General features: G+C 41.4%; 1 protein-coding gene across 1 annotated transcript in view; it reads right to left on the reverse strand.

Moving 5' to 3' along the window:
• The window catches only part of F13A1 (coagulation factor XIII A chain), a 168,556-nt gene that overhangs the window by 40,098 nt on the left and 102,427 nt on the right, over positions 1-26,031 (reverse strand). Inside the window, exons 7-10 of the mRNA XM_021696917.1 lie at positions 25,303-25,477; positions 22,160-22,298; positions 5,808-5,911; positions 4,347-4,435 (exon numbers count right to left, since the gene is read on the reverse strand). Of these exons, the coding sequence (XP_021552592.1) occupies positions 4,347-4,435; positions 5,808-5,911; positions 22,160-22,298; positions 25,303-25,477 (507 nt within the window). The remainder of the gene's footprint in view (positions 1-4,346; positions 4,436-5,807; positions 5,912-22,159; positions 22,299-25,302; positions 25,478-26,031) is intronic.

The raw sequence follows: 26,031 nt of genomic DNA on the forward strand, positions 1-26,031 counted from the left end.
TAACACTAAGGCAAGTGTTGTGAGACAGGCCAGGAAGTGAGATTTTAGGTGGGGGTGGGGTGGGATGAGTGAAGACCTCTTTGAGGAGGTGACCTGAGCAGAGACTTGGATGCAAGGAGGGGTCAGATGTGCAAGGATGTGGTGGAGGGTAGGGGAGAGCTTTCCCAGCAAAAGGAACAGTATATATAAAGGTTCAGAAGCAAGAGTATGTTGGCATGTTGCCAGAAGAGCAAGAAAGTCAGTATGACTGGAGGGAAATGAGCAAGGGAAGAGGTGGAAGGAAAGTCAGGAGCCAGATCACATAGAATCTTGTAAAGACTTGTGCTCAGTTTTATTGTAAGTGTTGTGGAAATCCATTAGAAGGTTGGGGGCACGGGACTAAGGTGTTTTATTTACATTTTTAAAGGATGATTCTGGTTAGACTGTGGAGAATAAACAGGAAAAGGGTCAGAGGAGGGAAGGGAGGTGGGCTAGGAATCAAGTTCATAGAGCTCAATGTTATACGGAGCTCAAAGGGTAATAATGGGCATCACAGACCTGGCTGGATGCATGCTGTCTTTAGAAGGTATTTCTGGCAAGATGCATGAAGATTAAGAAGAGAAGCCAACCTGATTCCAAAATCTTATACATTATTTGAATAAATGGATGAACTATTTTAGATCAGAATAGGAGTCCCCCAAAATGGGCTAAAAAGTGGTAGCAAAATAACGTTGAATTGAGAATGAAGTGTCTGTAGAGTTTGTATACAAAGAACCTCTGGCCCAGAGCAAGGGAAAGTGCTATATAGCTTCTGAGCAATGGAGCAGTTACTGTGGCCCTGGGGCACCAATCATTGCTGCAAAAATCAGCTCAGTGACAGGGAGGGAAGGAGGGGTGGGCATGTGCTCAAGTGTGCACGTGTGTGCAGGTTTGGGGTGGGCCGGTAGGAGGGGAGGACAGAGCCAATGAGAGGAAGCTAAGATGGAAGAGAAGCAGCAACCCCCAAGCGCTCAGTGAACACGGGAACTCAGGAGAGGACTTCAGACCCTAGCACTCTTCTGCTCTCTCCTCCCCCCCACCTTTAGAAGCCAAAGGCCACCATTAGTTGGGGAGAGAAAAGGCAGATGGGCTTCTATAATGGAGGTCCTCGTCATGGCGCTGAGGGCATGAGAAATAAGCTTCAAGCCCTGGAAGCTATCTAGAAATGTGAAGAATACATTTCGAAAATGGAGGAGGAGAGGAAAAGGGGCAGAGATAGGATCCTTCCCATGTACATGCCTCTTTTTTTAATTTTTACTTTTTAATTTTTTAATTTGAGTCTAGTTGATACACAATGTTACATAAGTTTCAGGTGTACAACATAGTGATTCAAACTTCTCTATGCTATGCTCACGGCAAGTGTAGCTACCATCTGTCACCATACAACACTATGACAACATCATTGACTATATTCCCTATGCTGTGCCTTTCATCCCCGTGGCTTATTCTATAACTGGAAACCTGTATCCTCTGCTCCCCTTCACTTCTTATTTTGGATTTTGCTTTAACTAAAGGAGACCACGGCTCTGAGAAGATCAAAAAACGTCAGTGAACATGATGTTTAATCCAGCCCGGAAGTGAGTAAGGAATGACCAAGAAAGTCAGCGAGAGGCAAGAAAAGGCATACTGGGCTGCCTGCCTGGGGTGTGACAGGCAGGCTTATGCAGCCAGAGGATGGAGAAGGGAAGGGAGGATGCAGTCTGAACCTGAGTCATGGACACTCTCATTAAAGTTAAATACGATGCCCCCCATGTGGTCCTACTTTGGGCACCCTTGAGAAAAGATTCCTCATACACTTTCAACAGCTTGAGCATCTCTTATAAATGGCTCAGCCCCGGGGTTCAGCCCGTGCCAAAGCAGCAAATCGTCCGCTCTGTCAGACAAGTCTGCAGTGGCTGAGAGAGGAGTAATTATAATCTGCGAATCCCGATGACATGCATAACACCCTGATCTATATTTAATAATAGCAAAAAGCGTTTGCATTAACAGCTATTAGGCAATTCACTCTTGGAGGGAGGTTGCTCCCTCTGTCTTTCTTTGCAGCAACAAAGAATAATAAAAATATAAAAACATGGCTCTGTGAATTTTAGAGTGATTTCCCATTAAGAGGTTCTCCTAGCATCATAAACTATCAGTTGGCAGCTGGGGAGGTTGGGATAAATCCCCAAATCCCGAAGTGAAATCGAGGGGGATGAAATTCGAAATACAGTCTGCCTTTTTCCCCCAGGCTTCTAGCAACTGTAATGGTAGTCTCCGTGGAAGCAATACTATCCCCTTTGTGTGTTTCAAATTCCCGATCTTGCTGTCTGAATATTCACACTTATTTTACTTCCTAAACATTTCCGGATGCTGCCTCCTCCTTCTCGCCTCTTGCCATTTGGGGAGCTCAGGCCCCGCCCTCTCGGGTGGGTGTGGAGCAGACACAGCCTTCCCTCTGACCTCCCCCTGCCCCCAGCTCGGGGCCACCCCTTTCAAGTCCCAGCTCCACGGGGCTCAAGTCTCTCCCCTGTGGGGACTCCTTTACAGGAGTCCAGTTCCTTCTGCCTTCATCTTCTACACCCCTGACACGTCACTTTTCCTGAGCCTGCAACAGCTTGTCATTTCCCACACACTCCATTCGGATGCTCAAATTGTCCCCTCTGCCTCAGATTCTTTCCTTCCTCTGGCTTCTTTCTTACCCACTTGGCCTGAATAACTACAAACTGTCCATCAAGATGCAGTTCAGGCACTAACCCCTCCAGGGAGCCTCCCTGCCCCTCCCTCCATGTGCTCCCACAATGCTCTGCCCAGCCACACAGGCGTCATTATCCTCTGTCCTCATGTCACCCTCCCTCCCTGGATGGTGTCTTATGGCCTTTACTGTCCTACTCAGTTCCTGACCCGTGTTTCTCAATTAACGAATCTGTATGTATTAAATGCAGATCATTTATCACCTACATTGCTCATCTGACAATTAGTTCCACAGTCTCCTGTACTACTGTTATTTAACTTTTGATGTGCTATATATTGCCACCTCCCATCAAGAATCTAATTTCTTTTTTTTTTTTAAGATATATTTATTTGAGAGTGAGAACACGAGCGGGAGGGGCAGAGGGAGAGAGAATCTCAAGCAGACTCCCGTTGAGCGCAGGGCCTGTCCGGGGGCTCCATCTCCCAAAACTAAGAGTCAGAGGTTTAACGGACTGGGCCACCCAGGCTCCCCAAGAATCTAGTTTCATAAGGGTTCTGAGTTCCCCACAGGACAGTGCCTGCCACATATTTATAATAGGTATTTATTCATCCCAGAGTAGTAGTAGAGTGTGGTGGTTAATGTCATGAGCTTCAGTACCTGCCTGGCTTTAGATCTTAGCATGACTGTTTATTAGTTCAGTGAATGTGGAAAGGTTATTAACCATGCTGCCTCAATTTTCCTTTCTGTAAAATGGGAAGAATCATAATACCGATTTTAAAGGGTGGCTAACAGCCTCAAATGGTAGGCACAGTGATTACATGGTAAGAACTCTGTATACAACAGACATTACTTCAGTGTGTTTGTTGGTGAAACTATATTCTGGGTAAATCCTGCCTCTCAGCCTCTCACATATTTCTCTTCTCTCCACCCCCTGCCCTCAGCCTCCCAGCCCCCCAACCTTCTCCTTTACCAATACCTTTTATATTTAATTTGATTTTTAGAGATCTCCTTGGAGTATTCTCTAACTGCCTCATCTGCTCCTAGTCCCCATCCAAATCTTTCAGAATTTCAGACCCTTTACAAAAGTGTTCCCATCAACCCATGAAGTATGCTGCCTTCTAGCTGCCATTCCCTCCCCTCCCTATTTCAGCAGCTCTGCTTTCCCTCCCCGATGATGGAAGAAGGCCTGGAGTGGCAGGAAATGGGTTGCAGTTCCCAGACTAAGACCATGGCTGGGGTGTGTCTGGATTTTGTTTTTACGTGAACTGCTAGGTTAGTGTCAGAGTGAAGTAGTAAGCTCTGAAATTTCAATTCATGGACTGTCTCCACCAATTTTTAGTTGAGGGATTCATTTAGTCACTTAATTTCTCAGGAGCAGTTGATACCTATCTCATGGGTGCGAAGAACTCAGCTAAGGTTAGTAACACAATTCCTTTTCAAGGAGAAAATCTCAAAACATCAAGGAAAGAAAAATGTTAAGTAAGAACTACATTTAGAATTAAGAGCCTGGAGGTTGGAATGATGTTTAGTCGACTTTGTAGACATGAAACATGTGCCATGGACTTGGGAAATTTAGAAGTAACAACCTGGTGTCTTATTTTTCAAGTATTAAGAGGTTGGGGAAGAAAGCGGCACTTCTCTCTGGCTTACTACTTACCTCTGCAAAAACAAAGGGTGCGTCAAACTGGAAGCAAATATGGCCGTGCTTAATGGCTTGAACGGAGGCCGGGCCACACCGATACATCCCTGCATCACACAGAGGAAAGGGAAGCATGAGTCTGTCGTCTTCACTTCTGTCCAGATACAGATACAGACTCTGTAGGGGCAAGTGTTCCTGACTTCATCACTGATTAAGCCCACATGCTTCCCATGGCCGGAGACGGTGAATGACCAAGGTGTGTACTCAAGAGGGCTTTGTTGGAAATGCATCCTCAAACCAAAATTTGAAGCCATGAGAAGAATACAGGGCAGTCACTATGTCTCTGTCTGTTCTCCCACCTAGAACACATACTCCAGATGTTTGTTCTGAGGCTGAGCTGTTTGCTTACAGAGGATTGATCCATTTACACAGGTCTCTGGAATGTTGGAGATGGTAATGTGTCCCCCCTGGTTGTGTTGTTGTTTGTTTTGATTTTTGTGTTTTGTTTTTGGACATCATGCATGTACATCAAGTATTAAATTGAGGAATTTGGACATTAACAACACATTGATCAATGCCCAGCATGCATTTCTGAAGTCAGTAGGCACATGATTACCTTTACAAAGTTCCTTACATTTTAACCATCTATCTCTGGTTAATAAGAAATTAACTGTCATTAGTCATTACTGACGTCTCCTCATGATACATAATTGAGAACATCAGAAAGTGTTGAACATTCTCCCTCAAAATCCAGCATAAATAAAGCATGAGTCTCTTATGAATAAGTTATGAATGTTTATGGATATATGGGTATATACACACACGTCAGTATCTCATATCAACACCTGAGGAAGTAAACATAATAAAAGCCACTGGCTTTTATCATCATATTAAAGAGAAATGGAGGCCTCTGATGTGATTCCATAAAAATCTGAGGGCGGTCATAGGTGTCATTCATTGCTTAGCATAGACTGCAAGTTAGATGATGAATATACCCACATACTTAGGTTTTGGAAGAAATCACACAACATAAAAAGAAATCAGGTTCTGGGAAAACAATAATTTAAAGGATGATCTGTAACTATTTTTTGAGTTCTTTATTTTCTCTACTGCCTTATATCTTATCACTGCATCACAGAGGGCCGAGGTGTATTTTAGAGCCTAGTAAAAGTGCCTACAAGGATATTTTTTTCTCTTGTCTTCAAAACCGCTTATCAAAGCAAGAGTAGATGAATTACATATGTTAAGTTTTATGCTTTTTTTTTTTCTTTTTACCAGTTGTAGAAATAATCAGGGGAAAACTGACCATTGAAATGAAATTAAACTGATCGACAGGCTGTTAATACTGTACATGGGCCCAGGAAACACACTTTCGATGTTGGTTCCCAATGGGAGTGTTGCCCACACATCAAATGCGATCCTAACAGCAAAATAAAGATCGCAGTGAAATGAGTTCCATGAGGGACAATGCAGTTTTACCATCACTGTTTTCTTGGGGGGTGCTGTCCACAGCTTGCCACCCTCCAAATCCAACAGGAAGATCAGGTCTTGTCATCCAGGCTTCATTCCAGCAGTGGTAGTTCCTGAGAAAACACCACCCCAGTGAGATTAAACTTCCCATCCCATTCAATGCCCCAAGAAATCAAAAGGTGACCAGAATTCCTGTGAGTACGCTATCTACAAGTTGCTGGGATGGAATAAACCAAATTGAAGACTCCTGAGAGATATCCTGGACTTGAGTTTTCTGGGCAGATGCATTCCCATTGGCACCCCTGGGGGGCATCAGGTGGCTGGACATCTCTCTTCCCTGCTAATATCAGTTTCAAGGCCACCCAGCGCATGAAACAGTTTTGTTCTTAACCATCTTCTGCTGCCTAATGAAACAAAATGTACTATGTGCTAACAGGATAGAAAAGAAAAGTTAATTGAAACTGAAATACATATATCTTTGAATTTCTTTTATATTTATGTTTACATTTATGCATATTCGATTTATAAGAAGCAGATCTCTTGTAACAATTAAGCAATAGAATGCTTGTGTTTATGGGCTTAGGCTGTTGCCATAGAAACTATAATGTTAACCCCTGACTATAATTGTCTCTAATTTGTGGCAAATTTCCATTTGGTGTCCAACAAGAAGAAAAGGGTATCAGTGTGAGTGTCTCTTTACCCTTTATTAAAGGTGGGCAACCCACAACCTGAGGGCCACGCAAAACTTTTCAGAACATTGCATATGACCCTTGAGGCAAGAGCATGGAATAAAATGTCATCATGAATTGTATTATCATGTCCTTGGAAAGACCTGAAATTATATGACAGTACAGAAACCAATGAAAGCACATTAACCCATCTGCACTATAGAAAATATTCATATAGTAATAACGATTTAACGGTGGGGGGAGGTAGTTATAACAGTCTTTGTTTATAGCATGGATGAATTTCAGATCCAGCTACCATTCATCCTTTGCCTAAATGTCCTTCAATGTCAGGAATTCGTACATGTTCCCATCTCCGAGTTTGGCTCATCTTTGATTGGCTCAATTTGGAGGTATTAATTTCACTATGTACCCTTTTTGCACCAGGCTAGGTGCTGGCGATGTGGCAATGACTGATACATAGGTTCATGCCCACAAAGACCCTCGTGATCTAGGAGGAATGATGAAAAGGTAAACCAATTGTTACAAACATTTCATAGATTTGCTGTGAGGCTTAAACAAGATGATGGGAGTAAAGCACTTAGAAATAGGGCCTGGCATGTGATAAGTGCTCAAAAATAGTAAGTCTCGGACTTTTTAAAATAATTCATAGAAGTGATGCAGTGGAAATTCATTTCGGGGTACACTGGAGTCTCAGTGGGAAAACCCTTAGGGAATGAGGACAAGTTTCACAGCAAAAGTGGTACTTGAGCTAAGTCCTGAGGAATGTGGGGGTTTAGAAAGTCAACAAGAGAAGTAAGAACAAAATTGTGGAGGCATGAAATAACCCACACGGTGTGTTTGGGGGACTGCACGCTGTTCGTTGTGGCGTGAGGACAGCGTGCTTGCGTATTTGTGTGCACGGGGGAGAAGGATGGCAGGTGAGGGTGGGCAGAGAATCACAAAACTGACAAATGCACAGCACTTACTGTGTTCCAGGCACTGTCCTAAAACTTTTATGTATATTAGCACAGATGATGTTCCCGTACCCTATTAGAAAGGTACTATTACTATCTCCAGATTGCATGGGAAGCACAGAGAGGTTAAGAATCTTGCCTGAGGTCACACAGCTGGTTAGTGATAGAGCTCCAGGGCCCAAGCTCTTAAACAATGAACTATGCTGTAGGAAAGGATGAGACTGTGAGATCCTTTTATCTCAAATCAAATGACTGAGCTCTATTCTTGGGCAAGTTAAATTTGCAAATCTGTCTTTGTGGAAGTTGGGTGGGGAGGCAGGATGGACCAAGAAGCTGAGTTGACCTCCACCCCTGTGGGGAGGTCCAGGAGCCATCAGCGGGTACCGCACGTGGAGGTGAGAGAGCTGGATGAGTGCAGGAAGACTTTCATGTTTCCAGGGAGTATGATGGTTCCATTTACCAAGACTGAATGAAGGAGGAAGAGAAGACAGTTTGTGTTGGGAGGTGTGTGTTGGGTGGCTGACAAGTTCAATTTTGGACGTGATGAACTCGAGAGCCAGTGAGAAACCCAGGAGACAAAACCCTAGAGACGTTTTTATATACCCATGAGACAGTCAGGGTTGGATGAGTTCCTGGCGTCTTCATGGATGGTGGAGGAAAATGGGGACAGAGCCAAACGAGGAGAGCATGGAAACAGAGGGATGCAGTGTAAGTTTCTCTCCTCAGAGTGATCTAGGTTGTGAAGGGAAAAAAAAGAAGATAGGGCCATGGCTAGAAGGTAATGCAACGCAGGCAAGAGTGTTTTGATTAGTTTCACATTAGGAGAGATTGTCATGCTTACAGAGGAAGAACCAGTGCAGGGAGTGGGAATAGAGAATAGAGAGATTGAATAAAAGGACACTCAACTCTCAAGAATGCAGGAGGATGAGGTTGACAGCCACACCACTCCTGGGTGTGGGGAGCGAGGCATTGTTTGCAGGGACAGGGAGGTGTAGGTGTAGATCAGGGTCAAGGTATGGAGGTGTTGGACAGGAACATGAGGTTGGTTCCCACTTGAGAGCCTGTATCTTTCCTCTGAAGCAGGAAAGAAGGTCACTGTGAGTTTAAACATGATGGCTAGCCTCCCTCCAGAACAGTGAAAGTTACATCATTAGGCAGGGAGATCCAGGAAAACGGCAAGGAAACATTTGCAATCCAAATGGACATAGTCCTGCTTCCTACACAATCCGTGTAGGCAACCTGTGTTTAGCAATCCTGGCTCTAGCTAGGATTTCACTGTTACACCACCACCCTAGATTAATAGGTGCCAGAACCTCCTTATTTAAAATCAAATATCCTGGACAGGGTTAGCCTTGAACAAGATAAACAAGCTTTGTATTTCAGATCTCAGAGAACTGAGTTTGGGGTTGGGCCTTAGTCAATAGGTAGAAAGCCAATGGCTGGGCTCCCAGGCTCGTCGTGAACAGAGTGGGAGGATGCTACCTCCAAAGCCATAGATTTTTTTTTTTTTTTAATCATGCCATTCTCTCTGCTCAAGAATGGCCAGGGAAAATGTGTCCTGGACCACTCATGCCATGAGGGTTCCCTTTTGTCTGGATGTTAAGTATTTCTGGGTACACATGCTTGTCTTTGATTTCAAGGTCCCCTGTGAAAGGGGTTTAATATTTACAGACATTTCTGAATTCCATTTACCACAAGGATGTCTGCAGATTGGGGAATATATATGCTTCCTGAAAGGTTACTTTAAAGTTTCTTTATCTAGATCTGTCATAGTCTTTCTGTTTTCATCTTGTAATTTTATTATGCATTCGTTGAGGGAGTGATTCACTTCTGGGGCTCAGTCTTGTTCACAATCACATTCCCAGTGCTAGAGTTAGGCCTTAGGAAGTGCTCAGAAAGTATTGCTTGATTGAAAGGCAAGGACAACTCCTAGCAAGTGTAGGACATCTCCAAGGCAGGTGTAATTAAACTTTCGTTTGTTTGTTTGTTATTAAGATTCATGGTTTTATATTTTCTCAGAGCCTTCATTTGAAACTTGACTTCCCCCTATACGATCAAAATGTACAGTGTCACTTTAAAGGTAAAATAATAGAAACCTTCAAAGTGATCTAGTTTTCTTGTTGCTTCTTTCTAAAGAAGCAGTGTAGAAATTAAAATAAAGCCCCCATTTCATTGAGAGTTATTTAATCAAGTTGAAAATAACTTTTTTGAGGGAGAATAATGATGGAATGACAAGTGAAGAACACGTCTTTGCTTTATGTTACTTTTTGTAGGTTTTCTGCAGTGACAGCTAGTGATTTCTAGAACTCCTTTCAAGGATGCTAATAACTCAGCAGAACTGGTGCAAAGGATCTGCAGAATCTTCACCAAAGGCAGAGCCTCCCTAGAAAAATAACACCATGCATTGCTGAGGGACCTTCAGAGAATGTCACAGCATTGGTTTGGTTTATCCTTTGGCTAAACCCTTTCCTTAGAACTTATGTGTAGCAAATAATCACACAGATGCAAAGACAGGTACTTCAGAATGTTCATCCTTGCATAATTTACAAGAAGGAAAAATCAGAAACTGTCCAATACATGATTGTTTTGAAACACAAAACAGAACATTATTCAGCCATAAAAATGCAGATCTACATTTATTAGGCAGGAAATATGCTTATGGAATATTAAGTTTTAATATTAACACATTATTTAATAATAACACATACAACACAGTGTATGTGTTCATTGTGTATGTAGATAAGCGTGGAAGGCAGAATTCTAAATTGTATAATTTCCTCCCCTTGAATGTGGGTGAAATCTATGAATATGATGGTATATAACTCCTGTGATTATGTTACTTTACATGGCAAAGAGGATTTTGCACATGTAATTAAGATAATTAATCTGTGGACTCTGAGTTAATTAAAAGGGAGATAGCAAGGTGGGCCTGATCTAACCAGGTGAGCCCTTTAAATCTGGGTCTAGAGGTTAGGGACAGAGCAAGCTAGAGATTGGAAGCAGCAGAGATATCCTCCTACTGGCCCTGTAAAAGATGGAAGCTTCCATGAGTTCTATAGCTGCAAGGAACTGAATCCTTGCAAGAACCTAAATGAGTTTGAAAGAGAGCCCTGAACATCAGATGGGACCACAGCCTCAGCTAACATTTTGATTGCCATTATTTGAGACCCTGAGCAGAGGACCCAGTTAACCTGTGCCCAAACTCCTGATCCAGAGAAACTGATAATAGTTTTAGGTTGCTAAGTTTTTGGTAATGTGTTATGCAGCAATAAAAATGAGTACAATAGCAAAGAGACATATGAAAGGATACTTAAGAAGATGTTGGAAATGTTCTGAGGAGTTAGAAGATGGATGACTCTGACTTTTGTATTTTTTTTCTGCAAATGTTGAAAATTTTATAATAAACATGCACTAATTTCTACCCACCCCCCACATAAGTGAACTATTTTTTATTAAAAGAAAAGAGAGCACAGTTAAAAATCTGCCCTGGTTTTAACCACTGGATAAGGTCACATCTGGAGTTGCAAGACCCTGTGGGATGATGGAGAAGTGGACAGAGAACACAGCTGCGATCAAAATGGGCTTTGGGGCTCTGCATGCTAGATGTTCAAAGACAATAAAGTGGATAATATAAGCAAGGAGTCTTTTACTGCCTTAAACTTGGCTAACTGCTTAAATCCTCCACAGGGTCATCTCATTTGCAATTTGTCCAGGAACGTTTTCCTACAAGAGAACAAAGAGATTTGGGCTTGTAACCCTGTTTCTGCAGCTTTATTATGGCTCAAGGGGAAACACAAATAAGATTGAGTGAAAGCCCTCAAGGAGATGTGTTGGACCAACTTCAAGTGTAAACAAATCTTTGAATTCTTTTATTTTAAAATGGTAGGGGGTGGAAGAAAGGTACTTAGCTATCTTGCAAATTGAGTGTTTGTGGCAGATGGGTGCAGCCCCACTTCCCGGGCTGTTTTGATATACTTTCAATACAGGCAATGCTATTGGTGACAAAAATGACAGCACTCCCTGAAATTGTTGAGCTTTGGCCATCCCGGTGGTGGTGGGCATGGGGTGGTATGGGAGTTGTTGAAAGAAGTGGAGGCAAGTTGGTGGATTCTGAGGCTTTTCTAGCAAGACATTCCAAAGTGGAAATGAAAGCTTGGACCAAGAAAAAACTTGTCAATTAGGAAAGGTAATGAAGCAAAACAATGAAAAGGAATTATTCAGACAAAGGGAGGCATGCTGGAGCAATCTTTTATGGAGCTGGGAGCTGGGAGCTGGGAACACTACACTACTTCAGAATGCGGCTGTTCATTGTTAGGAACTGTTGGAATGCTGAAACCAGGAAGGGGCATTTGAAGTCTCTCTGGGGTCATCAGTCAAGGGTTGGAGGTCCAATCAGGTGGAGACCCAGACAACCCTTCTGTAGAAACCAACTGCCCACCAAGAAAAAAAGAGAAATAATGAAGGTATTTGTTTTTGCTTGTCCTTTGCAGGGAAGGAGTCCTCCAATGCTAATTGTGAAATCGGCTTAAGCACAGTCTTCTGTAGTATGAGAGACCCCAATCAGGGGGTTTGAAGTTGGGGGTGGGGGTGGGGATGTGATATTACTCCCAAAATGAAACTATGAGGTGTATTTATAGAAGAGGTGATAATCAAAATAATTAGTAACTGCTCAGACACAGACATGAACCAACTGGAAATCGCAACCAATCAGAAAGGACACTCAGTCTAAATAAATGCTGTATGTTCCTACCTGTACATACTGGATAAATGCCAGCCCAGATGTATTCAACTACATATACTGTACCATAGTACCTAAGAAGCTTGTTTCCATTTACAAAGTTTTCTGGAGGTGTGTCTTTCCTTAGTCCTGAGCCTTTCCACTCTCTTCTTAAGCTTCCAGGTACTGATTTCTTGAATATTTATTAAGAACATTTTATAGCAGTCTTATTACAATGATTTTTTTAATTTTACTTTTTTCTCTTCTTTTGATAGCGTCCCCTCTTTTCATTATCTGTTTTACTTTTAAATTGTGGCACGAGAAAATGGCTAAGACAGAGAAGAGAAACAGTCAAGAGAAACTGTCACTAAGGAAGCCAAGACATTGGTTTACTAGACAAAGATTTTTAAATCAGGTATAATAAACAGGATCAAATAACTAAAGAAAACTATCTGAGTAATATTTAATCAAACAGAAGATATCAATGAAAAGATAACAATTATGAAAAGGAATCAAACAGAAATTCTAGAGTTGAAATATACAATAACTAGAATGAAAAATTCAAAAATTAACTAGTGGGTCTCAAAAGCAGATTGGAGTAGACACAAAGAAGAAAGAATTAGTGAACTTGAAGATAAGTAAATTGAAATGAAAAAAATATGAAGAAAAATGAACAGAGCCCCAGAGACATGTGGGATACCATCAAGAGTACCAGCATACTCATAGTGAAGGTCCCTGAAGGAAAGGAAAGAGAGAAAGGAGCAGAAAGAATATTTGAAAAAAATAATAGCTAAAAACTTTCCAAATTTGATGAGACATTAATATATACATCTGAGAAGTTAAATTTCAAAAAGGATAAACTCAAAGAGAGATATATACACCTAAATACCTCAGAGTCAAACTGTCAAAAGCTGAAAATAGAGAATTTTGAATACAGTATGAGAAAAGTGATTCATTATGTACAGGAGTTCATCAATAGGATTAAAACTGACTACTCGTCAGAAACCATGGAAGCTAGAATCCAGTGGGATGATATATTCAAATTGCTGAAAGGAAAAGTTAAATAAGAACTGTATATCTAGCAAAAACTACCCTTCAAAAAAGAAGCAAAGGTAACTTACATAGAGCAATAGGCAAAAGAGTATAAATGTATATTTGTTTGAGTTCTTTCCCCCTCTGATTTTAAAGACAACTTCATAAAGCAGTAATTATAAAATTGTGTTGATGTGCTTATAATGTAGAAAGATGCAATCTGTATTACAATAACAGAACAAAAGGTAAGGGGAATGGGACAACGTTTTTGTATGCTATTGAAATTAATTGGTATTAATATGAACTAAGTTGTTTCAAATGATGGTTTTAAATTGTAGTCCCCAGGGAAACTACTAAGGAAAAACCTAAAAAATATATTGTCAAAAGAAACAGAAAAAGAATTAAAATAGTATACTAAAAATATCTGTTTACACAAATTAAGAAAGTAATGGAGGGATGGGGAAGAAAAAAGACATAATGCATATAGAAAGGAAATAGCAAAATTGCAGCTATAAACCCTACTTATCAGTAATTACCTTAAATATTAGTAGACTAAGCACTAAAATCAAAAGGCAGAGATTGGCAAGATGGATAACAAAACTGTATGTTGTATCTAAGAGATACACTTTATATTCAAAGATGCAAATAAGTTGAAAGTGAAAAGGTGGAAAACAAACTGTGCAAATAGAACCAAAAGATAACTGGAGCTCTATATTTATATCAGACAAAATAGACTTTATGACAAATATTGTTACTAGAGACAAAGAAGGACATTTTTTAAAATTTAAATTCAATTAGCCAAGGTATAGTACATCACCCAGAAGCACATTTTATAATGATTAAAGGGTAATGATATTAGGAAAACAACAATCATTAACATATCTGCATCTAATAAGAGAGCCCCAAAATACACAAAATGCAAAACTGACAAAATGGAAGGGAAAAATAGTCAATTTAACAATTCAACCAGAGGTGGGGAGTAGGGGGTAAGCAAAATGGGTGAAGGAGGTCAAAAGGTACAAATTTCCAGTTATTTGAAAGTTGGTAGGTGAGATCTTAAAAGTCCTCATCACACACACACACACACACACACACACATTTTGTAACTATGTATGGCAACAAATATTAGCTAGACTTACTGTGGTGATCATTTTGCAATATACACAAATAATCATTATATTGCACACCTGAGACTAATATGTCAATTATACCTCAATAAAAATAAACAAACAAAACAAAAATAATTTAACAAATAAAAGTTGGAGACTTCAATACTGCACTTTCAATAACAGAAAGAACAAGCAGGTGGAAGATTAGCAAGGAAATAGAAGACTAGAACAACACAATAAACCAACCAGACCTAATGGATGTCTATAAAATATCTCACCCAACAACAAGATATACATCTCTCAAGGGGAAATGGAACATTCTTTGGAATAGACCATATGTTAGGCCATAAAACAAATCTTAATATTTGATCCATTAACATTTAATCCAATTACTGATAAGTAAGATTTACATTTGCCATTTTGTAAATTCCTTGTTATACGTATTATGTTTTTTTCTTCCTCTATTCCTCATTACTTCCTTACTCTTTGTAAAAAGATGTTTTCTAATATACATTTTAATTCTTTTTCTGTTTCTTTTTACTATGTATTTTTCAGTTTTTCCTTAGTGGTTTCTCTGGGGATTAGAAGATTCTAACTGAGAACTCTAGTTCAGATTAATACCAACTTATTTTCAACTGCATGCAAAAACTTTGTTCCGTTCCCCCTGTCCTTTGTGCTATTAATTCAGATTGCATCTTTCTACATTATAAGCCCAGCAACACAATTTTATAATTACTGATATGTGTGTTATATTTCAATAAAGGTGTTATAAAAAAAGTGGGCTCTAGGGTCAACCCCCCTTGGGTTTGTAATTCAGGCTCTGCCACTTATTGGCTGGTGACTGTGGTTAGGTTACTGTGTGCCTCAGTTTCTTCATCTATAAATGAGGACAATAATAGCAAGTATCCTAGAAAGTTGTTAAAAAGGTTAAATGAGTTACTACATGCCACCCACTTAGATCAGGACCTGGCACAATGAAAGCATTCCATAAGCATGAGCTATTTTGATTCTTTGGAGGTGGAAAATAACTTTTTCCATCCTTTCTTTAAGACTCTGGTATAGATTCAGAGTGTATATTCTTAGGTCTCTAGTGACAGAGCTCGTGATCTTGTTCTAGGGGATTTCCTCAAAAACAATTTGGCTGACAGTAATGCAGTTAACAAGATAATCTATACTTGAAAAGAAATATCTTTGGTAGATGTTCAGAACTGGTAACCTAGATGGATCACCGGTTAATTTTATAAACCCTTAAACATCGTTAAGCAGTTTGGTTCATATTCAGAAAATTTTCTCTACCTTTATATTTGGAATTCATTTTTGTATAATTCTTTTTTGCACATACAGGAATTAAAATTTAATATAATTTAACACCACGAAGGTCTAACTAGTTGGAACACACTGAGCATCTATAGCAAGGTACAAGATAGATCGATCTAAATTTCAAAAACACGCCTACAATGGTCAAACCTCTATGCCAAGTGCAGAGACTGCAATGAGAATTGGGATCAGTATTATACCCAGTGCTGGCCCCTAGGTGTGAAGGCTGTTTAATTTCCATTCTAAAACTTGCTTCAAAAGAGCTTTATTTATAGATTCAATGCTACCCACTGCAGCAGAGTTTTTTGCATTTGGAGTGAAAAAAATAAAACAATAACAATTGTACTCTTTCCAACAAGTACTGAAGGAAGTTGGATTTTTTTTTTTTTTTAAAGAACCAGATCCACTGAGGCCAGAAATTACAACTACAAAATTTTTCTGTGGTGTGTGTTTGATTTTTGTTTTGTTTTTTGTTTTTCTTCTCTTGGGAGCTGATGGGAAGTCAATTTGCAAAGCAGCACCTATATGTGAATGGGCGGATCCTAGCTGGCCCTGTGCAGGTGAGCAGGTCTTCACACAGAGTGAGGGGTAGAACCTGCTGCATATGGGAGGAAAGGCCTTGTTGGAAGAAGAGCGAAATTTATTAAAAAATTTTGGGGAGCTCATTAAGACCAAACTCATACATTTATATAAGAGAAAATTAAGGTCCAGAGAAATCAAGCCACTTGCCCAAAGTGACCCAGCTAATCAGTGGCAGAGCTAATCATATTGTCTTGCACCATGGAGAGAGAGAGGGAGGGCAAAATTACAAGAATAGTTTGACTTGATTTGGTGTTTTTCCATGATGCCCTGGGGAAAAACAAAATAAAATTGTGATTACTTTCCACGTGGATCACTGACTAATTTTTAGATCGTTGCAACATTGAGTTGAAACTGAGAAATACAAATTTGCTAGTTCACAATTATTTAAAAAAATTAAAATTGTAAAAGCCAGTTTAATCAACCCTACTTAATTTCAAATGAAAAGGCAATAAAAAGGAAATAAAGACTTGCTAATTGTTGCGGTACTCATGGTTTTCACAATTATCTTTGATATCATATAAACTGATTAAAACTCTGAGTTTCAATGTTTTCTACACCTGCCACTTGGCTAATCAACTGGAACTTGAGAGGCTGACCAGTCAGCTATGGGCCTGGGTGTACACACGTGTGTTCAGCCCACTTCTCCTCATATCCTGAGTGCATGGGCAGCACATATGAGTGAGGGGCTTAGAAGCTGGACAAAAAGGAGTCACGGGGTCTCAAAAGCTGTTGGCTCCAAGAGGAAATCTGGAGCACTGTTGGCTGTTGGACCCTCTAAAACTAAGAGTGAGGGGTGGGTTTGTCTTAAAGGACTCAGGGTTAGACAGTGCCTAGAAGTTAGAGAAGTAGGAGAGGTGGTGATAGGTGGAGGACGGGAAGGAAGGACGGAAGGATGCATCCCCACCCCTAAAGAGTATTAACTCCATCTGCTCCTCATTGAATGCACAGCCTGGGGGCATTAGCTTCTTCAGGAAGGTGGGCAAAGAGCCAGGAGTTCTTGATATAAAGGCAGGAGTGGCGAGGGGCTGGAAGGTGAGTTAGAACGAGTTTTGATATTCAACAACCGTGGTCATAAGAATAGAGGCTAACTCTGAGCTTTCATTCCTTCCTGCTGGGTCCTTGAAGCAGATTGCTCTCTCTCAGGTTGTCTCATCTCAGGGCTTTTGACTTTTATAGACATACCCCTGAGCTTCATCTGTGGGCTAAGGTCACTTCCTGGGCATTCCGTCTGTGAACAGCACAACCAGAAGATTGCAGGGCGGATAATGGCTTTGAGTCCATGGCCACTTCCCATGTGAACAGCCTTTCCCTTTGCTCCCCCTGGGCTTAGGATGGCAGCCCCTTCCCCTCATCTCCATTCCTCCTGGCTCATGTTACAACCTACCTTATATTTTTTATAGAGTTCTATATGTGATTCACTCACCCACGAACTAGCTCCTCAAGGGACGTGACTCTTATTTCTCTCTGAATCCTTAGAATCTGGTATTTGGACATAATAGTGCACAATAGTGTTTGTTGAATGAATTAAATGACATTTATTCAGTTAAATGAGCATCAAAAATTTTTTCCAACCAATTCCATTTATTAAGTCCTTGCTCTATGCCCTGCATCCTGTTACATGCTGGCAAAACAAACAAAAACAAATTAGATCAGACATTGCTCTCCCCCATGGGGGCTGCAGTCTGGTGGGGGCCAGCCAAGAGGTGGGCATAGTTCTTTCAGCCCAGAATCATCAAATCTGACTACATCCTCTCCAGCAAAAATGACACAGGATAATGCTTTCATTTAGAAGGAGAAGAGCCTTTCACTGAAAAACCTTCATGACACTAATAAGTGCCACCATCCCTTTCTTTTGAAATTGTTTCCATTTCCACTGTGATAGTCATATAATGAGGTGATCAAACTGAGCTCTTTCTTGCAAGGTGAGGCCAAACCATCACTTTCACCTGTGCCCACGGAGTGAGCCGTGTTCTCCCTCCTCAGTGAACCTTCATCTCCCTATTCACTGTTTGCACTGCAGCTAAACATTGTGCAAGCATCTTCATTAAACTGTCCGCAGTGATTCATAGTTGCCTTCCCCCAGAGGTTACACATAATTCAAAACCCATCGGCACACGGGGGACAGGCGGCTTAAATTGCTCCTTCCAGGATGTTACCTTGCGTTGGTCCACTCAGAATTTCATTTGCTACAGTGAGGTCCAATTACTCTGCCCAGCTGTGCCCTTCTAGGTTCCTTGGCCCCTCCCTCTCCTGAATCTCTAAGAAGCAACCTCTTCCCTCTGTGGGCATCCACAGTGTGTCCACTCTGCAAAATTGCCGCTCCCTGTGAGGTGAGGCACTCTCAGAGGGGAAATCCACCACGGAGGGACCTGAGGTGCCAAACCAGAAAGCAGGGACATAAGCAGTCAGCCCTCCATGGTCTTTGGTGCTAAAGGGAGAAGAGTCAGAGCATGGGCTGAAATCCATGCTTTGCACCCCCGCCCCCCATGGCCTTGGGGAGGGCCATGCATAGTATGCCCTTGAAAGCATTCTTGCGCTGGCTCTCTGAACTCTTTGTACTGGCTTACTTCTGCTTGGGCCACGCTGGACCTGGCTGAAGAGGACGCTTTCGGTCACGGTCATGGAGACCCAGCTGGACAAATTAATTCACCACAAACTGTGTACCATCAGGATACCTCAGTGTTAAAGAGATGGTAGAGGTACAAGACAGAGAAAGCAAGAAGTCATTCTCATGGTTGCCTTTAGAAAGAGAGGAGGAAGAGAGGAGGGGGCAGGGCGGGGAAGGCAAGAGCCATGCACAAACCAGGAGGGAGTTGGGGCGAGTTTGTCCAACTGGAGCCTGTGGAAGGAATTGAGTCTGGAGGCTTGGGGGAGGCCACTTGCTCCTGAGACCCCTGCTAGGAAATTCGTTAGGCCATGTGTTGTCAGCCATGCCGTGCTGGCTTCTCAATGGTCAGCTGATGCCCACCAAGTCCTCCCTGCCCTCACCTCAGCCTCTAGCCTTCTGCCCTGCCCCCTGCTTGCTCACCAAGCTATAGCTCAGGCCCCTCCTGCTTCTCATGCCTGGCTATTACTAATCTCATTAGCAGGCACCGAGGAGCACCCCCTCTGGGCCTAGGCACTATGGTAAGTCCTTTACCTGTATTACCTCATTTAAATGTCACAGCTACCCCATCAGGAAATGGTTACTCTCATTCTACTGATGAAGAAACCAAAGCTCAGAGAGGTGAAGTCATTTTCTCGAGGTCACACAGCAAGTAACCGTCAAAGCTAGAGCTTGTGTGGCGGTGTGGCCGTGGTGACCATGTACTGATTGATGTATCCAGGGAAAGCCCCCACTGGCTTTCTCAGTCAGGGAGGGCCCTAGAGATTCTTTTGGTTTTACGGAACTTCTATAGTTTGTAGGGTCCACTAGTGTTTGCACTGGGGTGTGTGTGTGGGAGGGGAGACATAAACTTCTGCTTTTGTTTTAAAAATACCCCAAAGGTACAGAAATGGCACAGTCATCTTAGGACGTGGGACACCCCTCTTTTTTTCTGACTGCTTCAATGTGCTTAGGTTGATGGCAACATATTGCCTCCAAGAAATTCCAGCTGTGTGACTAATAATGAAGGCAATAATGACAGCTAACATTCATTAGGCACCTGTTATGCTCTGCTCTGGGCTGAGTGAAATAGGAAATTCTGTCATCTCTACTTTAAGAGAAGGAAAGAGGCACAGAGAGGTGGTGCCTTGTCTAAGGTCACACAGCTGGTCAGTGACAGAGCCAGGCTTTGGACTCAGACCTGACTGAACCCTTTAATCTTTGTGTTCCATGGTCAGACGTGTCCCAAATTGAGTTCACGTCAGCCAGTTAGTGAGATGGCAGTCACCATATGTTGTAAGCCCACCATGAGCCAAACAAGGGGAGGGAATAAGAGCCCAGGACAATGGTCTGTTGGTGGAGCATGGGTGAGGCCCCCAGACCAGGGAACAGAGTCCCAGGGTGATGGGACATTTGTGGAAGGTAATGAGGGAGCGGCAGTTCACAGGGACAGGGAAAGGAATTCACAGTAGGAAGCCGAAAGATGAGAGCGTTACCAAGAGCAAGATCGATCAGCTTCACAATTTGCTATCAATTTTGTTTAGGGCTTCGTGGGGTTATTTGTTAGGGTGCCCATGGGGATTCATGGTGGAAGCATTTAGATCAAGGAATAGGGAGGAATAATTTCAAACTGCAGTTGGCTACCAAGGCATTAAGCATGTGTGTACGTGCGCGCGCGCACGCGTGTGTGTGTGTGTGTAAGGAAAGGTCCACAGAACAGAATACCAAATAATTCTCATTTTGCTATTTTCTACTGTCACAACAGGCTTTGGGGGCAGCTATTTTGGTCTGTTTTTGTTATTCCATATACATGCTGGGCTGCTGTACTGTAATTCCAAGGGCTGAAATGATGCTTTAAATTGCTGTTCAATTTACAGAGGTGAGGTTTTGTCTTGCCTGTACTCTCTTGCTTACCATTGCTCAGCTCATTCCCTCCAAATGAACTGCACTATTTTTTATTCCTAGTACCACTCTGCTGCTAGTTCCCCGATTTCCTTCTTTCCACATCCTCCAATGAGCGTGTTTACCAGTCCTGGCAAGTTAATACTGCTCCTACCACTGTGATCCATTCCTGTAACACGGGGGAGTTAAGGCACTTCTAACTTTTAATTTCTCTTCAAATGAGCTCGTAACTTCTTCCCATCCCCATTTGGATGCTTTTACAACTGACAGTCTTTTCACTTTATTACTTATAAAGAACAACCTTAGGTGACACACTTTTGGCTTGGATATTCCAACTAGTTCAGAGCCTGGCAATTTCCCCCACACAGACCTTCATAAATATCCCTTATGTTTGGGTTTTCTCCCCTCTTTTTAGAATATTGTTTTGGACTGAGTGGGTCCCATGGACATAGGAAATTTCTTTGGGATCTTAAACCCCCTGTAGCCAGCTTGTGGTGTAGCTGCTCAGGGCAATGAAAGAATGATGTGGTTGGTATTAGTGACAATTTCAACTTTACTCCCATTCCTATCTCTGTTTGAAAGATGAGGTCACAAATCACGGAGAACCACATCTTTACATTCAAAGAGCAATCCCAAGGGCACCTGGGTGGCTCACTCAGTTGAACATATGACTCTGGATTTTGGCTCAGGTCATGATCTCAGGGTTGTGAGATCGAGTCCCAGGCGAGGCTCCACACTCAGCAGGGAGTCTGCTTAAGATTCTCTCTCTCTGCCCCTCCCCCAACTTGTGCACTCTCTTTCTCTCCCTCTTTCTCTAAAATAAATAAATAAATCTTTAAAAAAAAGAGAACAATCTAATACTGCAAAGGCAAAAAAAAATTGTGGTTAATGGTCAGATGCACTTGGGTTTTATTCTCAGCTTATCAGATGTGTGACCTTGAGCAAATTACTTTAACCTCTCTGGGCCTCAGTTTCTTCCTCTGTAAATGGAGATACTAATAAGCACCCACATGATACAGCTGTTAAAAGAATAAAATACAAGCACGTACACAGAGACACTGGTACATAACATAGTAAGTGCTTAATAAATGTTGGCTATATTATTCCTGGAGTATTGACATAGAGAATACTCGGGTCCAATACCTCTGCCACTCACCATAATATTCTCATACTAAAGTGGAGAGGAACTAGAATGGGCTCTAGCCTAAAGGCATAGCTAAAACCATGACCCTTTTCAGTGGTTGCTGTTGTAATGCAATGATTGATCTTTATTACTAGAAACGCAAACTGCCTGTGCAGTAACAATTCTCATTCATTCACTAAAAGCAATCTCTACCAATCAGACATTTCTGCCTATGGTATTGAACAGTCCTTAAAATAGAAGGGAAAGAAACATCAGACCCATTCTGTCTTGTGGTTAATGTGTATTGTCACTCTAATTTGATATCAGCAAGTGCCTTTGTAAATCAAACTCACCACACTGAATCCTTGGTGAGTTTGGAGTTCACGTTCCCATCTTCTTCCAGGAAGATGTCCATTTGCAAATTGGCATTATTATCATGGGCTGAGAAGTAATTAGTAACGACTCTTGCTGGTATCCCAAGGCATCGCAAAACTGCAGGAAAGGACAGACCACAGCAAAACCCATCACCAAAATTTAATAAATATATAGTGAACAATTCCTTATCATAAGGGACTTCCTTCTTTACCAAAAAGAAAAACCCTTTGCACGTGTTATCAGATGTTCCCTACTGAAGAAAGGGGACTATTGTCAAGCTTCAGGACTATGGAGTGAACCTTGCTGTGTGATCATTCAGAATAAATGGAATAAAAGTACTAAAATCCCAATAATGGGGTTCTAATTGTTTAGTTGCTAATCATAAAATCACTAAAGTAGTATTATTTTAGTCCATCTAATAGGACTATGTTCCTGAAAATAAAATTTTTTTAAAAACTCAGCTAGATTTTATTTATTTATTTGAGAGAGAGAGAGTGCACAAACCGGGGGAGGGGCAGAGAGAGAAAGAGAGGGACAAGCAGACTCCCCTGCTGAGTGGGGAGCCTGATGCGGGGCTTGATCCCAGGACCCTGAGATCATGACCTGAGCCGAAGTCAGAGGCTTACCTGACTGAGCCACTCAGGTGCCCCAGAGAAAGATAAATACCATATGATTTCACTTGTATGTGGAATTTAAGAAACAAAACAGATGAACATAGGGGAACGGAAGGAAAAATAAAATAAGATGAAATCAGAGAGGGAGACAAACCAAAAAAGACACTGAACTCTAGGAAACAAACTGAGGGTTGCTGAAGGGGTGGTGGGTGGGGGGAAGGGATAACTGGGTGCTGGGCATTAAGGAGGGTGCTTGATGGAGTGAGCACTGGGTATTATATGCAACTGATGAATTACTAAATTCTACCTCTGAAACGAATAAAAAAAAAATTAACTGGAACAACAACAAAAAAAACCCCTCAGCTAATAGGAAGTTATAACAGAGGTCCTCAGTGGGGTTTGCTCTCCTGGCTGGAATTTGCTCTCATGACACTTGGTGGAGGGTGACACCACAGATTGATTTTAATTGCTAGATAATAAATTACCTGGATGCATCTTTTGCCATATGTACCTATTGATTAAACTCAATCCAAATGCCCTCCCTGGCTCCCAGGATGCCAGACATCAGGGCTCATTGAAAATAATTCAGCTGACAATTTTTAGATTAATGGCTTGGCTTGCCTTTTTTTTCTCAGAATAGATTAGCATTTTTAACCAAAGGCTATCCACCTCCTTCAATAGAACAACCTTGGAAATCCAAACTTGAGTCTGGTAGCATTCAAGTGTCCTCATTAACTGACTTAATCTTAATACCCCAAACAAAAATGAAGGCAGCCACCACCTGCTTCCTACTTCCATCTTTCTGTATTGATTCACAGACCCTATTCAAGCCAAAGTCTTACCAGTAAGATGATTGGCACTCTAGCTCTATTTCTGGCTTACCACTAACTCACAGAATGAGAATTGTTCCAGATTTTGCCTGACCTCATAATTTTAAGGCAGGTGAAGCCTGACACTGGGGCACCTATGCCTCCCTCCTTCCAACTTCCCTCTTGGGGTCTATTCTTACTGTGACTTCCTCACATGTGCTTCTGCCTTTTTCTTAGCTTACCACCAAAGCCTGTTTTCAGGGATAGATCTGATGACCCTTTCATACAAAAGGCATAAATGGATGGAAGGTGTTCACTATTTTATCTGGTTCGAAGCCTGCAGGAATTACACTGGGATAGTGAAATTCTAGACAGCAGGAAGACACAAGGCAGAGGGTTCTTTCTGTTTTCCTGGAAGCATTTCCTAAGAGTAGCTGCTCCCATCAGGCACCCTCTACATAGTCTGGGCTTGGGAATAGTGAGGGAGGGGGGCTACCTCTAATTGTTAGCCCATCATGAAGTTCAGCTTCTATCTAGAACCTCAGAGACCAGCACACCCAGGAAACTGATACACTGGCCTTTATTGCTCTCAGAAAATATATTCCCTTAGCCCTTGGGTATACTCAACTGGCTAAGAAAATAATCTTATTCAGTTTAATACCATAGAAAAACAAAAGCACAAGACGCATAATTTCTTCCCACTTGGATCACTGACTAATCTTGGACTGTTGCAACTTTGAGCTAAAACTGTGAGGCTTCATGATCATTTATAAAAAATGGCCTCATCCTGGCTTCCAGCCTCTAGCCCCTCCTTGATTTTTCTGATTAAAAGAAAAATGCTAACTAGGTAAAACATTCTTTATTAATGAGCAAGCAGACAGACACTCCAACTTGAGCTTAATGTTTTCTCCAAGGCTGTAGAAATGGCAAGTGAATGAAAATCGTTACTAATGATGAAGACATACTGAAATAAATGTATTTTTAAAAATAGTCACTGAATTAACAATAATATTGTCTGGGCCTAGACAGGCAAATGGCATTTCAAAAAATGATGCATGAAGCTGAAGAGAATAATTCTGTTCCCATATGTTTTCCTCTATAGATTAGATGTTGGGTAGATTAAAAACCAGAAGGGAAAGTGGGGAGTAAAGACTGTTCATTAAGTTCGGATATCTAATTGCTCAGGGGCATTGAGATTCCCATGTAAAAATGGAGATGAAACTACCTGTCACAATCCCTCCCTATTTACCTCTCAGTGGTAAATAATAAGCTAATAAACATATTTATAACACTTTTCAATAACAAATAAGCAGTATATATCTATTATTATTTATCATTTTAAATTTTGTTAATTTAATCTTTTTAAAATGTGGGAGGTTACTGAAAAGAAAATGGCATATCCTTTCCCTCACATCATTTCTTGGCCCCTGGGAAGCCCATTTCTCTGGGTGTTGAATGATGGATTATGTAGGAAATAGTCCATCATTCTTTCTATAAAGATTCTGCAGTCAAAGAGAAACTATGAGTATATTTGGCCCAGTACAATTTAATTATGCATTGACTGCATCCCAGAATAGCCATCTATAAATTCTAGAGAGCTAACAGGGTTGCTAGGTCTCTTTGCCAGTTTATAGATAAAGTGTCTTGAAGTAAAATTCCTTTTGCATTAAAAAAAATGTTACTCAATTGGCTACTTACATGTGTTAAAGACACCAGCAAAAACCCAGCATTGACCATACTGGACTGGATTCTTAGTACTCTGGTATTCCAACAGAATGTCAACACTTCCAGTCCAGGCTGATGGGGGGACACCATAGGCATAGATATTGTCCCAGGATCCAACAAGGACGCCTTCGTCATCTTTGGCATTAACCTAAATGAGACCATGAGTGGTAATAAGGAAGAAAGAACATTTAGAAGAGTTCTCTCCAGACTCTGACATCAAGTAAGCGAAGGCATCCAGTACCTTCCAAATGTCCTGTATGATAAAAACAATTCTACTACTGTTTCATTCAGTGTTGTGTTGTCAGGGAAAGTGATGCAATAACTAACTGTGCAAGATAACCAAATAACCAAGACTGCTTCTCAAATAACATATTACTGTAATTAAGATGGTGTTGAATAGCAACTACGAAGACTTGTAATGTCTTCTCTACATGCTTAGGAAAAGATACGCACAGGACACTTGGTCTGGTTGGAGTCATGAGGAAGAGAGGAAGAACACTTGCAAAAGAGGACAGCTCAAGTAGGGATCATATAGGGATCTTGCCTTTGTGGAAGGAGAATTCAAAACTGACACATGACAGAAATGTATAGGTAGAGTGGGGGCCCAAAGTCTCATGGTCTAGTGAGTTTTGACTTTGGTGATGAATTGCAGGCTCTGACAAACTGAAAAAGTAAATAGATGTCGTAGGAACCATTAAGAGT

Source organism: Neomonachus schauinslandi, chromosome 8 (genome assembly GCF_002201575.2).
Source record: "Neomonachus schauinslandi chromosome 8, ASM220157v2, whole genome shotgun sequence".
Classification (NCBI taxonomy): Eukaryota; Metazoa; Chordata; class Mammalia; order Carnivora; family Phocidae; genus Neomonachus; species Neomonachus schauinslandi.